Genomic DNA, 15353 nt, shown 5'->3' with positions numbered 1-15353 from the left:
CCACCCTGGGACTTCCCTTCCCTCTGCCTTACCAGCAGCCTTGGCTCTGGAAACTCCACAAAGGAACAACTCTGAGCAAGGAAAACACAGATCCGCCAAGGAGTTTTGGTGCACGGGGATTGTACGTTAACTTCTCCAGGCCGTTCCAATCCCACATAATTACAGGATGGGCAGAGGCACAGAGCCAGGCCGATCCTGATCTGTCACACCGCCGCACATCCAGAGGAACCTCACGGAAGTCCGTGACGTGACTCCACCATCTGCCCACGTTCAACACCGGGGTCACGGCCTGGAAGTGCTCTGTGCCATTGGCGACGCACAGGTCATTGCTCAGAAGCCGCTAGCGGCACTTGTTGCTCTCAGCGCCACTAGCGAGCAAGCCATCCTGCTGCCCCGGGCCGGCCTGCAGTCCCAAAAGCGCTGTGCTCCAGGAGTGGCATGCAGAGAGGCTTTTTTCTTTTGACTTGGGCTTGTCCTGTCCTGCTTCTTCCCCCCCCCACCCCAGCTCAATTTGATTGGAGCAAGGAGATACGAAGGATGGGACCATTGTCCTGAAGTTATTTCCACACGTGAAGACTCATGGGTAATACAGCAATAAAATACTAATTTTAAATGAATTCATGAGTGCACCTCAAAGTACGTGGCAAAGCAGATCAGGAGCATCACCCCCATTTCATGGGGGAAGAACCAAGGGTAACCCTGTGGGCCAGCGGCGGAGGTGGGAACTGAATCCAAGTTCCAATCTAGTGCTCCATCCACCGGGCCCTGCTCCGCGACGCGAGGCTTCACCAGTGCTTCAGACTGCACGCTGCAAAACTCTCTCAGCTCTAACCAAAGAGCCAGGGCTGCTGGATACACAGTGACATGAGCCTTGTTCCCATGTGCTAACAGTTAGTCACTGGCATGAAAGAAGCGCTAAAAAACATGACATAGCCGAAATAGTTTCCCCTCCCCGTTGCTCAACTTTGGCTCTTTGATCCCGAGATATTTGCATGTCACTTGTTCTCATCCCCATGGTGCGCTCCAGGCCTATTTTATAACCGAGGTGGGGAAAAAACAATGCGCATCTTTGGGGTTGTCTTTCTCTACCGCGTAGAAGCAAGTTACACTTAAGGCGCAGTCAGTGGAGCTGCAACATGCTGGAAGCAGAGCCAGGAAGCTTCACCACCCCAGAGGACATGCAGGGACATTGCCTTTGGGCCCCTGGAGCACAGGTGCGTACATCCAGATGACTTGGGGGGAAGGAAACGGCTTTCTTTCATGTGGTCTGTGTCACACCAGGGAAGTCACATGTGCACTTCTTTGGTAGCAGTGCCTTGTTTGGCCCAGGACTTGAAGGTGCAGTGTGCCAATGTGCTACCCAGCTCCACCCAGTTAATGCTTTCTAAAGCTCTCATCTAGATGAAGCAGGTGTAATTCAGCTCTGGCTAACCTGGTCATAGCTAAGCTCCAAGGGCGGTGATGTAGGAAGAATGGGACCATTTCCTGGGCAGAAGCTGCTGCATATCCACATACAACTGGGCTCTTTGGGCATGCTTTTATCTTGCACTTCATCATTAAGCCATTTGGTAACACAACCTCACTCAAAGGCAGCAGGACATAAGGGCTGGTGTGGACACAGCCTTATGCCAGTGAGACTCCTCTACTTCATCTGGTCCTCCAGCTGCTATCCCACTCTGCACTGGCTCACACCTGGACTGACCTTTCCACACATTTCACAGCTCAGGACCAAATGCCTCTGGGCTGCTTATCTGCTACTGGCACATGCCAAAGGGCATCTGTCTGCAACTCAAGTACACAGTAAGGAGGCAGATCCTGAACTGCTTACAGCAACTCCTGCTTCTGCACAGGCCCATCTTCTCAACCACCTGTTGGGTCAGCCCCATCGCACCTTCCACATCAACCTCCCACACAGGTGCCCCAGGGCAACCCTCTAGCAGACAAGCCAGGTGGCTCCAAGCTGCAGCCAGCATTGAAACAGCTTAGTCAGGTGTCTGGCAGGGGCCAGCTATACGGACACACGTCTGGCATAACCACAAGATGTTAACAGGGGCCTGGCTCACAACTGTGGACACCTTACGGAGCTGTGCCCTTTGTAAAGTCCCCCCTATAGGAAACTTATCAATACATAGCACTTCAAAGAGGCACAAGAGCCCAGAGACAACAATGATGGTGCTTGCATCAGGAACTTAAAGGCTAACTCTCCACCTGTAGGGGAGGGAAGGACACTTATAAACCAGTCTCTACAGCATGCGTTTCCAGAAGACACGCTGGTCTGAGGTGCAAGGGACAGGAACCATACTGAATAAGGAGAACCAACCACTGCACCGGCCATCACTACAGAACCAGCTGCCCACCCAATGCTGAAGCTCACTTGAATTATTCCACAAGCATGGGACTCCCCAAAAGCTGGGGTGAGTGAGTATCAGGAGAACCTGCCCACAACAATGTCATGACACCGGCAACGTGCAGCCACGTTGGTTCCCAACCAGCCATGCAAAGGGTATATTCAGGTGATGGGCAAAGCAGAGAGCTGGGCCTCTGAAGACCAGCAACGGACAGTCTTTGCTTCATTTAATGAATACCAAGAGAAATAAGTTGCCCCTTTCCCACTGTTGTGGCTCCAAGCAGCGATGCTAGGCCTGAGGTCAGGCCCACCTCAGATCACTCGTCAAGCTGCACATGGCACACAGATATTCTGTGACCCCAGATATTACATAGATATTTTGCAACCAAAGCCCCTTAAGGCAATGTAGATAGTCTTGGCCCAAGGACCATTGTCCAAGGTCACAATCTAGGGCATGCACAAAGCTCGAACCATAATGGCACTGAACTCTCACTGCGAGGGGCTAGCTCCCAGACGCTGAACCTGCCCTGAATGGCAGGGATGGTTTGCTGCTCTAACATGGAGCAGTGGCAGCAGCAGCTCATCCATGCCAATTATTCCTGATCGTTCCCAGCCTTGCAAGCCTGGGAACTTGAAGGTACACACAACTCCACTGTCCGCTCCTACCTACCCACCATGGCAAATTAGGGGGAAAAGCACAGATGGACAATCAAGTCTGAAGCTAAGCCAGAGAACAATGTGGGGAGAACAATTTTGTATTGAAATTAAACACGCCTGCCTGAGCTCTCATCACGGCTCTTTCACCTATTAAAAGCACATCCTGAGGCTAATCCTTTGAAAGTACACCTCCATGCCTGGCGGTTCACCTCCTAAGCCAGAGGATTCCTCAGATAAGAAGAGAAAGCCTCCACCCCTCCACTTTATCCTGGCTCAAACAGGACTTCAGTCAGGACGAGCCAGGAGCCACTTTCCTCTGGCATCAGTTGACCCAGCAAGCTTAGTCCAGCTTCTACTGGAGATGGACCTGGAGGAGAAGCCATCAGAGGAGCTAGGCAGATCATGAAAATCCCATTGCCACAAGTGGAATAGGGCCCAAGTGCCTCTCTGTGCACAAGGCTCATGCACAGAACAGGCCCATGTTGGGTAGGAAGAGAACCAGGAAAGTTCCCCTGTCCCCAGGCTCACCCAAAAAGAGGACTGAGAGCAAGCAGCATTTGTGTGACAACCTCCCTGCACTGCTGTCACTTACAGCAAAGGTTTTGGGAAGGAACTTTCTCCCTAAAGAACAGTTCAGTGGTTGTAAAGGGTAATTTTTAAAGCACTTGGCTTCTCCACCTTCCCTCTGGCACAGTCCATCACCCAGAGCACTGGGGCCACTTGCTCCCCAGCTACAAAGCGTCAGAAACAAGGAGTGGAGTTTTCAAAAGCACTCAGGAACCTCAGCTCCGTTTTTAAAATGGATCTCAGCACCTCTGAGGCTGAGGCTGCTCATGACCAACCTGCCAACACAGCTCCACTGCACCAGGGTGGGAAGCTGTGAGCGACAGCTGTGCTGCCTGAAGCCCCCTCATGTAGGTGCAATTAAGTGGTAAAATGACTATTTTCTTCATGAAGCTTATTTTGCTCAGGAAGACATTGGAATAAGCTGGCAACAATACAGCTCTGCCGGTATATGCTGCAGCCACACAAAAAGTGCTTTTATACCAAGGTAATGACATCAGCAAAGCCTTCCAAGTACAGTCTCAGTCAAAGTCAGAAAATGGGACTTTGTGCCCAAGGCACTTGGACACTTGAAAATTCGCCTGTTGATCTAAAGGGTTTGTAGCATCCGCTAGCACTCCCAAGTTCCTCTCTTTGCTGGTATTTGCTGCACTCAAGCAACCAGCCACCTGTTTATATGAAGGCTTGAGTAGTAAGTAATGCAAAAGCATGGTTGTGACATTACAAGTGAAAATACAAAGATCCTATCTCCTATTGCACTTATGCCCCGCAAACACAATGGAGCCAAGCCAGAACGTCTGTACAAAACTGGCACATCAGATACAGCAGGCCATGCCGGGTCAGTAGCAGGACTACTCTACCCAAGCACATGCAACGTGATTAAAATCTACATGTCGATTAGACCACATCTCACAAAACAGGTGATCTCCGAAATATCAGTGAAGTGGCAGCAATAATGTAATGCAGTCTCAGGGCTCCCTTCCCCCACGCAGAATTGTCTCCTTGTGGCCACAGAGTCAACACATGCTAATTTTACACCTCAATCTCTAGCCCCTGCGTGTCAGGATTTTGCATGGAGGCTGAGAAGCAAACATGAATGTCACGCTTCCTGTCCAAAGAAAGAGCAAAAGCCGAATGCTGAGCTCACACATGTAAATTACATTGCAGCTCCGCCATGCAGGGGAACGTGAAATTTCCACCCCCAGGGCCATGACTGGGAAAAATAAAACTTTTATTTGAAAGAAAAAAAAAAAAAAAGCAGGAGCCAAGGTTGAGCACATTTGCTCCACCGACGGTGATTTGGCAGATGAAAATTCCAGAGGACATACAGCAGACGAAGCTATAAGCACCGAGGATTGTTGTTCTCAAACATCCAGTGGCGCTATTAAGCAAACCCACTTGCCAGTTTCCAGAACTGTTGCCTACAGATGCATTTCACGCTTGCAATCCCCACCCTGCCCACACACACAGGGAGCAGGACACCACTTGCCCCCACTCGCTATAGAGGAGCCGGGGACCAGCGGCCAAGCAGCAGATGCCTCGCCCCCGCCCCCAGCTCGGGGTCTGCCCTGCTCACCCCACACCCGCCTCCGCACAAAACGCCCCCAGGTCCTAAGTGGCAAACCAGGCTCTTTGGGTAAATCCACATCTCAAGTTGCTCCCTTACCTTCCCGGGCTTTCAGCAGGACGGTGTTAGCCACGATATTCTCCAGCTCCATAGTGATCCAGATTCGTGGATGTGGAGCAAGAGGGCAGGGGAAGAGGAAGGAGCAGCCGCTTCCTCGAGCCCAGCGGAGGAAAAGCCCGAATCCAAACGCAGCACCACACGCGTGCACACGCGATAAATCTCCCTTCTTCTGGAGGAGTCAGCGAGGCCCGGATCCGGCGCACGACCCTCAGCAGCGGGCAGGAGCCTTCCTAGAAGGACGATCGCAGCCCGGGCACCTCCGCGCCGCCCCCTCCCCAGCCGCGCCGCGCGCGCGGATCCGGCTCTCCGGCTCGGGGGCAGCCCCTCCTGGGCTGAGCCTGCGGGGGAGGGGGGCAGCAACGCTGGAACAAACCCCCCGCCCCGCCACACCATGCCCCGGGGAGGGGGAGGAGAAGGAGGAGGGGGGAGACCCGGTCCCCGGCCTGGGCTCAGTGGCCAGCTCCGCGCGAGGGGGCAGGCGGCGGCTCGTGCCCTGCGCGCCCCCCGGCCCCAGCCGCGGCAGCAGCAGGAAATCGCATGGGATGGAAGGGATTGTAGCAGTCTGCAGCCGACTGGCTACACCGCGTTCCATGGGGGCGGGGCTCCACTGTGACGTCGCGCGGGGCGGGGCCACGCGGGCAAACGCATTCCGAGTTATGTAAGCCCCCCCACTCCACGACACCTGCCCGGGTGCACGCTGGGTAACGTAGTCCTGCACCCTGCCCGGGTGCATCCGTGCTCGCCCTGCGCATCGCCGCTGCCTCTGCTCCCGGCCTCACGAGACCAGGCCGGGGGATTGACTTGGAGTGTCCACGACATAAAAATAAGCCTCCAGGAGGCTGCTGAGAGTCACCCAGGAGATAAACACTAGGCCATCCATTGAAAGAAAGAAATGTTAAATGTTGAACCTGATTTACATAGTAGGCCAGGGGATTTTTTTTTCAATGGAATCATCATGGACATTTGTCTTCCTGGTGTCAAGTCATTACAGCAGGTGATGAAACCACCCAGAATAGATTCAAGGAGAGTCAGCAACCCTACCAGGCATAGGACCTGCTCTCCCTGCTGGCCTGGGAGGAGTATTGGACAGTCAAATAGGCTCCCTCCAATGAATGTTTGCACAGGACACTGTGCAACATTGTTACACTTGCCCTTTGAGCAGAAGCAGGTGTGCCAACAGCAAAGAGCACAGCCCTAACAGAGGAAGACTGCTCTTAGATGTATTCCCCGTAGAAAGAAGAGGGCTGTGTGTAGGTTTAGATGGACTGACCACACCTGCCCGCTTCTCATGCTCCCAGCCTAGAAAAAGCTGCTTCTGCCTAGTATTCCACCCCCAACTGGGTCTTCCTCAATCTCAGCCTAGGTTTTAGGAGGTTGCTCGTTTCGCTCCCAACACTGGCTCGTCACCCCCCAGGCAATACAGAGTACCCTGCAGGGCCCTGCCACCACTGGCTGGAACCTCAGCAGCTCCCACAAACTCAGAGGCAGAGAGCTGGCTTGAGTGTGCCGACAGGTAGGGTGGCCATCATAGAGGACAGTCCAGTTGTCCTCTATGGATGTGAAACGAGACGCCTTTAGGACATAACGGCATCCGGTTTCATACCAATACAGGACAGAGTAGTAAAAAACCAGAATGTCCTCTATGACAGCCACCCTACTGACAAGTCCAGCAGGAGGAATAGAAACAAAGCCAAGCCCTGCCCAGTCTGTTTCAGTGCCACCTAAATAGTCTGGACTGCAGAGGGAGCAGGCAGACAGAGCAGGTCTGTAGGAAAGGAGGGACTTACATTTGAAAAGACCTGCTCTCATCTGTCCACCTCCTCCACAAACAGGGGACTTCATCTAGGTAGACTGGTGCCCGCAGAGCCAGCACAGGAAGTGGTGCATTTATTTATTTGTTTGCAAACAGCTCATTTCAAAACTTGGATCTAAGCTCCTACAAGATTTCCTCACATGGGCATGGGTGTGAATTCAATTAACATGCATATGGGGTGGGGCTGTTAAATGCAATTGCTGGACTGCCCAGTTGCCTTAGTCTCATGCACCAGCTGTTCTATATCCTCTTGTGCTGTTTTATCAGCCACAAACCCAGCTACTACTCAAAGCCACACTTCCCCCACATGCCAGCAGCCTTTTCTGAGAAATGGAAGGGAGATTTGCAACTTAAGGGCTGTATAAAAGCATATAAAATCTAATGCCCAATTGACAAAGATTTGTCAGTTACCCCAAGCTGCACAATTAAGTGAATGCAATGCTATCATTTTGACTCTCTTCCCCCACCCCTCCCCCAGCTCCTGGGTTGAACACACTTAGTTTAGCTTGTTTGCTATGTACAGAAAAAAAGAAAAAAAAGGCACGTTACTGGAGCACACGTTTCCATGCAAGCGAGGTTGTACCAGCCTGGTGGTTTCAGCAGAGGCAATAAAACTTACCTACACCAAAAAGACAGACACCCATTTCCACAGCAGATGTTGCCCACAACATGGCTACTTGTGTACCACCAGTTCCCAACAGGTTACAGCAGCAATAGAAAACACACAAGTGGAAGCAGCTTCCTGGATGTTTTTGTTGACCAAGGTGACAAATGCGAACAGTAGCTAAAGAGCTTGAGACAATTATCACCATTAGTAACCTAAATGCACTTATTACTAAGAAATGTACCAACCATCTTCTTTTTCTTAAACTTCCTCCTCCCCTCAGTCTAACATGGCCTGTGGTTCCAGGACTAGATGCAAAACAGGAGCCAGCACCCTTCTCTATAGCGGAAGCTGCCCTATTCCTACTCAAAGCAAACTTCTTTCAACTGGTTAGGCCCAAAACAGCAACAAAAAGGTGGTTAGGCCCAACAAAAACACAAAGCTGTTTCCTCCTTCCAGATTTTTCCAATTACTGGAACTTTACACATTGCCAAACTGATTAGGCTGCCGGACTCTCAGAGTCTCTGAGTCTGGAAGAACTTCTTTCCATTAAGTGTGGCTTGTAATTAATGTAGTCCCTGCTCAGTTCATCTGCAGTACATAGTTGTGGTACACCGTGACCTTCCGAGTACCGTAGAAGTTCCAAGATGGCCATGATAAAGCAATTCGGTTCCTTTTCAAAAAAAGTGACAGACTCGTTTCAGAAACAGTGAAATGACTTAAGCAAATGCAATTTCAATGCAAGCAGGTCACTGATGATTTTACTCCTCACAGCACTAACTTCCATAAGGCAGCACTAATAACCTAGTGGTTCAGGTACTCTCTCTGTGTAAGAGAAGGTCATCTGTCACTGCAGTGTCTGAACACTGGGCACTGTGGGAAGGTTCAGTCCCTAGCCCTGGAAGACGAGGCACATTTGCAGCCAGCTTCGACCCTGCTTCCAGGCCCCAACCTTAACACAGGACCATGAAATCCTCTTATGGGAGTCTGTGCACTCATGTTGGCTATACAGCTTTCACTGATGGTTGCACCAGACATTTACAGTTGTAAATAATAACCCACTGTCCTGTTCCCTGCAGACAGCCAGAAAGATGGGGCAGGAGCACATTTCCTACCCATACTGCTGCCAAAGATAAACCTTACAATTACTACTCTGGGTCCCAGCAATTGACAGTGGCACAGAGGCATGCATCTATAGCTCCCCCTGGAGGAAGGATGCACAAGCCTCCCCAGGGGCCCTTCCTTTCATCTACATGGAAGCAGTCTTCCTTGCAAAGGAGATCAATGGGAAGAGGCTTCAGAAGTCCGGCAGCTGCCTGCAACTTGGTAGTCTAGGTGTTTTGCCATGTGGCATAGAAAGGTTAAGAGGTACTTTGACTGCAGTGCTTCAATGCTGAGAATATCCCAAATCCAGCAAACAAATGGGTACCTCCCTGCCATTCAGCTCTTTGCCAATTGAGCCATCTAAGCAAAACTAAGAGAGACTGCAGGGATCACCATTAACACTCAGAATGAAAGAAGCAAAGCAGTTGGTGCACATTGTAAAGGTCAGGCAAGATGGAGTTGGGCCCGGCAGACTTAGCAGACAAAGCCAACAGATTGAGTCAAGTGCTGCAAGGCTCAGTTCAATGGAAGAGGAATGGCTTGTGTTCACAAGAGCACTGCAGGACTTGGGAATGGAAAAAAGTTACCACAACAGGCACCATCTTTAAAGTCACTTTTCCAACAAGGCAGTGATGCAGAAAGGTTAGATCTGCCAAAGCTGCTACCAAACATTGACTCGAGGGTTGAGAATGCCGACTCCTGCTCCTCCTTCTGGAAATACGGACTTTAAAAGTTGTGAGGCAGTAGCTTCCTGCTGATAAAAGATGCTTAATCCCACCCCTCAACTAAGCTTGTCATTGATAGGAAGCATGCTCCAAGCTGCCCTAGTTCCATTGCCTTCCCTAGCATATCCTGTAGCACCTCAGCAGGGAGAAATCCAAAGAGACATGACCACAGTCAATTCCGAGGCCAGGGACACTGTCAGCTGTATTATCACGATCCAGGTTTTATTTACATGTTGCGGAGCAGATACTCTCAAGTCACAGATAAACAGAATAAAACAAAAACACAAAACACCAGGTTTCACTGAACATGTGCTCTCAAGCCCTCCAGAGCACACAGCTTTGTCAGCACCTGAATGTCTGTTCTTCAGAAATAAGGATTACAAAACAAAGGCGTTTTTAACCAGCTTCTGAGCAACAGAAAACACATGCTCAAAATGAAGAGCCGACTTTCAAAGCAGAGCTGCAAGGGCCCCATGTGCACACAAAACACTCTGCTTGCTCCGAGTTATGGGGACTGTCCAAAGGGCACAACACCTAATACTCATCAAGGGTATCTGCCCGTGGGATGGAAAGGCCCCGTTCCTTCAGTGCCTGCACTTTCAACTTCTCTGACTCGTGCTTGGCCTGCTGTTCCACCCGCTGTTCCTCCAGGATCTCTTCTATTGAAACCTGCTGCAAAGGAGTGTCACTTTCCTTCTCCAGGTCCTGCAAGAGAAACACTGGTTAGCTAGCATTGCTAAGAGGGAACTCACACCAGGACCCAAGGCCCTGCTGTCCAAGGGACAATCCAGACAGGTGAAATCAAACATCTGGAGATTCAGCCACATGCACAGCCATGTGTGACCATTTGTGAGCCTCCTGGAATTTCCTATACTGGGCAGGAGCACAGGAGGACTTAAGGGAAGGTGGAAGTGTACTAGGAGGTCCAGCTCAGCCTAATGGTCAAAGGAAACTTAGGTCAGTGGCTTCAACCTTTCCTTAAGGCTATCAATACCCATACATGCTACCACTCTCCATTTGACATACAGCCAGCCCTTAACAAGAGGCCACATGGTCTAACAGACCTGGAAGCCAGGAACAATTGAGTTCTCCCTCCTGGTCTGGACAGACACCTGGCCTTGGAAAAGTCAGAAAACCAGCACTGAATTACAAGTGGGGGGAAGACTAAGTGTACATCAGCTGCTCTACAGAAACAGTTTAAAAGGTGCCCACTCTTATCCCACAAAAAGTGTGAACTCATTTGGGCCAGTGGACTCCAAAGAGAAACAGACTAAATAAACAAACTTTGATTCATCATGGAAGAGCTGGTGTGAAGCTCCTCCTCCCCGCTACAACTTTAACTCAACAAATTTATTAATTTGCCCATACCACCACATTATCCCTGTGCCCCAGACTCAACTATTGGATCCATGACTCCAGTTACAATATTGTCCTTCATTTGGAAAATTCTGATATTTGAAAATACTTGAGAAAAGAACATGTGAAAAAACTAAACTATGCAGCATACCTATCCCCTACCTCCATCAGCATCAAGTACGCTTCGGGTTTCCAGCAACCCAAGTGTGTCCAGACCAAGCCAGATGTGCAAGGAGGTACCATCATGCTGTCCACCACCCTGTTCCCTGGCTCACACCATCATTCCAGTCAGAGGGCCAGGGAAGACGATACCAAAAGGGAGGGAGTCAGCTCATTACAGAGAAAGAACTCTCCTTTCACTCAACAGGCGCATCACTGTTGGGAAGCAGGGACTGATCCAATGCACATATTGAAATCACTGAGTTTGCTTTTTAATTGGTCCTTAGCAGTTTCATAATGAACCTACTGTATTGTCCTCCAACACAACCACAACCTGATATCAATCTAAAACATCCCAGTTCTGGAGATCCACTCAGACAACCACACATATTCGAGGGGTACTTGCAAGCAAGAGGGCTATATCCCCACTCCTCCCCCTCCTCCTGTTTAGCTTAAACCATATCCGGTTCAATATGAGAGTGGAGGTTCACTCATTTCTCAACACTGAAAATGCTGCATTGGGTTATGTCTCAGAATGCGGGAGGAGGAACCCCCACCCCCAACTATACTCCATCTTTGTGCAGTGCGACTTGCTTAGCGCAACACTACTCACAGCTACTGCTGAGTGGGTGGGATTGAATGACAGATTTCTCCAGTGCTCTGAAGTGCTGGGATAAAATGTGGTCTTGCAAAACATATTTAAAAGGATAGACTGGCAGAGTTCTAAGGATATTACAGACAGGTGATCAGTCACAGGGTCAGCACCTCTTGCTTACAGCCCCGTGCCAAGAGCTGAGCCAGAGCGTTACCCAATTCCCCTGGGCTTGGCTCAGTATGTGCGTAATGGCATTTCACAACAGAGACTTGGGCCAGCTCTGTGCTTCCCCAAGTGTGGAAGGGATCCATCCAATGTCTTCTGCTTGTGAAACCCAGCTCCAATAACATACTTGCTGGTAATGCTTCTCAGAGCAACTACAGCCCTGAGCTGTAAGAGGCAGAGATCATGTCTAAGCTGCCACCAAATCAGTGCTGCAAGCCAAAGAACAAGCCACAGACAAGCAAGAGATGCTTACGTACTATTTCCCCCAGGAGAACGACATTCTCTCCTCTCACAACAAAGATGCCACGTGGAATATCCCCATACTTCTTGCCCACGTGGATGCGCTCCACAGTCTGGTGTAACACTAAATTGGCTGCAGAGAGAAAGAAGATGCACATGTTACTTTGCTTTCTAATGTGAGAGGAGGTCTTGTCTGCACTAGCAAGTGGGGGCTGCAGTCCTAAAAAGCAAGGGCTACCCACACCTGGCAAAGCCACCTCCATGCCTCAAGGCTTCTCACTCCAGCCAGAAGAGCAGTTTCATCCACCACTTACATGCACCTCTTAGTATAACAGAAGTATATACCAACCCCAGCCACACCATACTGGGTGCTGTACATCAGCGAGGGGAAGTGGCAGCCAGGAACTGGCATGCCTAACAGTCTGGTGCTTCTCCACTACACTATATCTGGGAGGGACAGTAGTGGGACTCCAGGTTTAACATTACCTTTTACAGAAAGCTCCACTGGTTCAAACGGTTCTGCTCTGGGTTTCAGAAGTTTCACTGCAGCAACGCAGTACCCCAGCCCCAGAGGTCAGAGGCATTATCTGCCTATTGATCAACACTGTTTGTTACAGGCCACGAGTGATTAGGAGGTCTCCCATTGCAGCTATGCTTATCCTAGGATATGAAACTCACCTGTCAGCTTCAGAGATAATCAGAACATAAAATATGTTTATATTTATGGTGACTGACTCCTGCAGAGTTTGACATCAGTGTTTGTATCAGCCCTTCAAAAACATGGCCTTCCCTGTGTCTTCAAACAGCCATTAAGGCCACAGTCCAGTTGTCCCATACTGTTAGGAGGGTTTCCCTGGACACTCATGGAATAAGGAAGGAGATGAGCATTGCCAAACAGAGAGAATAAAGCCAGAAGAGGAAGACACACAGGCTAGATTTCCAAAAAAAGCTCTAGCAAGCCATGGACAGCAAGAGCACCTCCACACTGTTCTTAAGTACTTTTTTGTCTTCGGATTTATAAGACCTGCAGAAATAAACACCTGCTATCAGTGCCGCACCTTAATTGTAAACCAGTTTCTCTCAAATAAAGCCAGAAGCTGCTCTCTGTGTGAATTCAAAGGGAAAATTACCTCAATAAGAATATTAAAAGTGCTAGTTTTCAAATGACAAGAAAAATGCAAACAAGGTACAGGCCGCTGATTCACACCACTCACCAGAGTTGGTGTTGTTTTTTTTAAGCCCAGATTGCTTAGAATCTGGGAAGCAGGCAATGCTGCTCCTGACCGGCACATGTAGAATAACAATGCTTGCTTCTGCTCATGGCACATTTGCTACACTCCACGAGATCACACAGGAAGCCAATGAAACAGGAAATAACTGTAAGAAGCAAGTTTGCACTTGACAGGTAAGTCACTGCCTCTTTAATGGGCAACATAGCTCTTTTGCTGAACTTGTACTGAAGCGCTCATCCTGCTCTTTATGCTAATGAGCAACACCCTCTGCCCAGACTTGGTGAAGCAATCATTCCAGAACAGATCAGACAAATCCATGCAGGACAGGTCTATTAGTCAGCATTAAACAGGATTGTCAGGGGTGCAGCCTCAACTAGCACTTGCCAGACCTCTGAGTGCTGGAAGCTCCAAGGGAGGAGGGGAAGGGACTACACTGGATTTTGCATTGGCCCTGCATAATAAATGTACCTTCTCTTTGCATCTACCCTCTGCCACTGAGATACAGAACACTGGGCTAGATGGAGATAGAGTCACACCCAGTGGGGCCTCTTATGTGCCCCATGGGATCCAAGGTTTGCCAAGTCACATTACCAGATGTAGGACAGGAGCTACAGGTTTGGTTTTGCTCCCATCTTAGTCAACAGGGAAACAGGGCTCTGTGCAATGGGCAATGAACTGTGCCCCAAGATGAACGTGAACACCCCAGCTCTGCTTTGATTCATCCCAGAGCACACTGAGAAGCAGCACTATCTGGAGGGTGATGCAAGCCTAGGTGTCTGATTCAAAAAGCTGGACTGTGGGAGCTCAGCTAGAAGTCAAAAACACAAGCCTTCATGAAGGAGCTGGGTTTGAATGCTCCGTATTACAATGGGGAAAGAGTTTATACACAGCTGAAAGTCTGGTGTCAGCTGGACCAAAGGCCGGCCAGAGTTCACAAGCCACTTCTCAAAATGTATCCTATACATACACCTCTGGATTAAAGTTACGCCATAATCAGGGTACTGAAGTTATAAAACTTCTCCCCCACAACCAGAAAGTCTAGTGCCCCCCCATGTGAGCTGTTCTGCCCTTCCTGAGGACTTCAGGTGCATCACTTAGTGGCTACTTTTACCAGCATTCAAACTACCTGGGCCACTTGGCTCCATGCCACCTTCACCATTCATTATGGAGCACTCTTTACCAGGCATGTGGCTCCCTCTTGTGGTGATGTAAAAAAATGCCAAAATGACAACTGCTATTTTATCTGAAAAGCTGAACTGGAGGATTCCAGAGCCAGTGAACTCCAAATAGAAAAATAAAATAAAAACACATCTTTGGAGTGAAGTCTGGATGGCCAACTACCAAACCAGAGCATCAGGAAGTGTCTAAGCATGCAGCAGGAGATGAAGGACATGCACTTAAGGGGAGAACTCCTCTTTTCTTTGTAGCACTCTGTACTCCACCCTCTGACACCAACTTCTGTCAAAAACAGCTATGTGGGGAACAACACCCACTTCTAAAGAGCACTCCCTGCTTTCTCCAAGGCTGCATGAATCCTATCATGCAAATGCAATTCTAACAAGTTTCATCGTTTCTAGGGTCGGAACGGACCAAAGTAGATCATCTAGTCCAATCCAAGAGTACTGGGGTCGTTTGACCCCAGCAAGGTGTACATCTAACTCCTCTTAATGACCCCCAGGGTAGGAGCCAGCACCACTTCTCTTGGAAGTTGGTTCCAGATCCTAGCCGCCCTGACCGCAAAGTAGCGCCTCCTGATATTTAGCCTAAATCTACCCTCTGCCAGCTTGTGACCGTTATTCCTGGTCACTCCTGGCAGTGCTCGGGGGAACAGGGACTGCCCTAGTGCCTGCTGATCCCCTCCGACTACTTTGTAACAGGCCACTAGATCCCCCTCAGCCTTCTCTTCTGGAGGCTGAACAGGTTCAGGTCCTGTAGCCTCTCCTCATAAGGCCTTCCCTGCTGCCCCCTGATAATGCGAGTGGCCTCCTCTGGACCCTCTCCAAGTTGCCCACATCCCTCCTGAAGTGCGGCGCCCAGAACTGGAC

At 49.8% G+C, this 15353-nt stretch overlaps 2 protein-coding genes across 3 annotated transcripts in view; both read right to left on the bottom strand.

Moving 5' to 3' along the window:
- Positions 1 to 5661, bottom strand: part of LOC109317420 (G protein-coupled receptor kinase 5-like) — a 38679-nt gene extending 33018 nt beyond the window's left edge. Inside the window, exon 1 of one of the 2 annotated variants that reach the window (XM_019546101.1) lies at positions 5235 to 5661. In XM_019546101.1, coding sequence (XP_019401646.1) covers positions 5235 to 5286 — 52 coding nt within the window. In that variant the 5' untranslated portion in view covers positions 5287 to 5661. The remainder of the gene's footprint in view (positions 1 to 5234) is intronic. The other variant, XM_019546102.1, reaches the window with a different exon arrangement.
- A 4043-nt stretch (positions 5662 to 9704) lies between these two features.
- The window catches only part of LSM1 (LSM1 homolog, mRNA degradation associated), a 6984-nt gene continuing 1335 nt past the window's right edge, over positions 9705 to 15353 (bottom strand). The window contains exons 3-4 of the mRNA XM_019546103.1: positions 12094 to 12209; positions 9705 to 10206 (exon numbers count right to left, since the gene is read on the bottom strand). Coding sequence (XP_019401648.1) covers positions 10036 to 10206; positions 12094 to 12209 — 287 coding nt within the window. The 3' untranslated portion in view covers positions 9705 to 10035. The remainder of the gene's footprint in view (positions 10207 to 12093; positions 12210 to 15353) is intronic.

This window comes from Crocodylus porosus, unplaced genomic scaffold (assembly GCF_001723895.1).
Source record: "Crocodylus porosus isolate Cpor-Errol unplaced genomic scaffold, CroPor_comp1, whole genome shotgun sequence".
NCBI classification, from domain to species: domain Eukaryota; kingdom Metazoa; phylum Chordata; order Crocodylia; family Crocodylidae; genus Crocodylus; species Crocodylus porosus.
The sequence above is the reverse complement of the archived record's forward strand: the minus strand, read 5'-3'. Positions and strand labels throughout refer to the sequence as shown.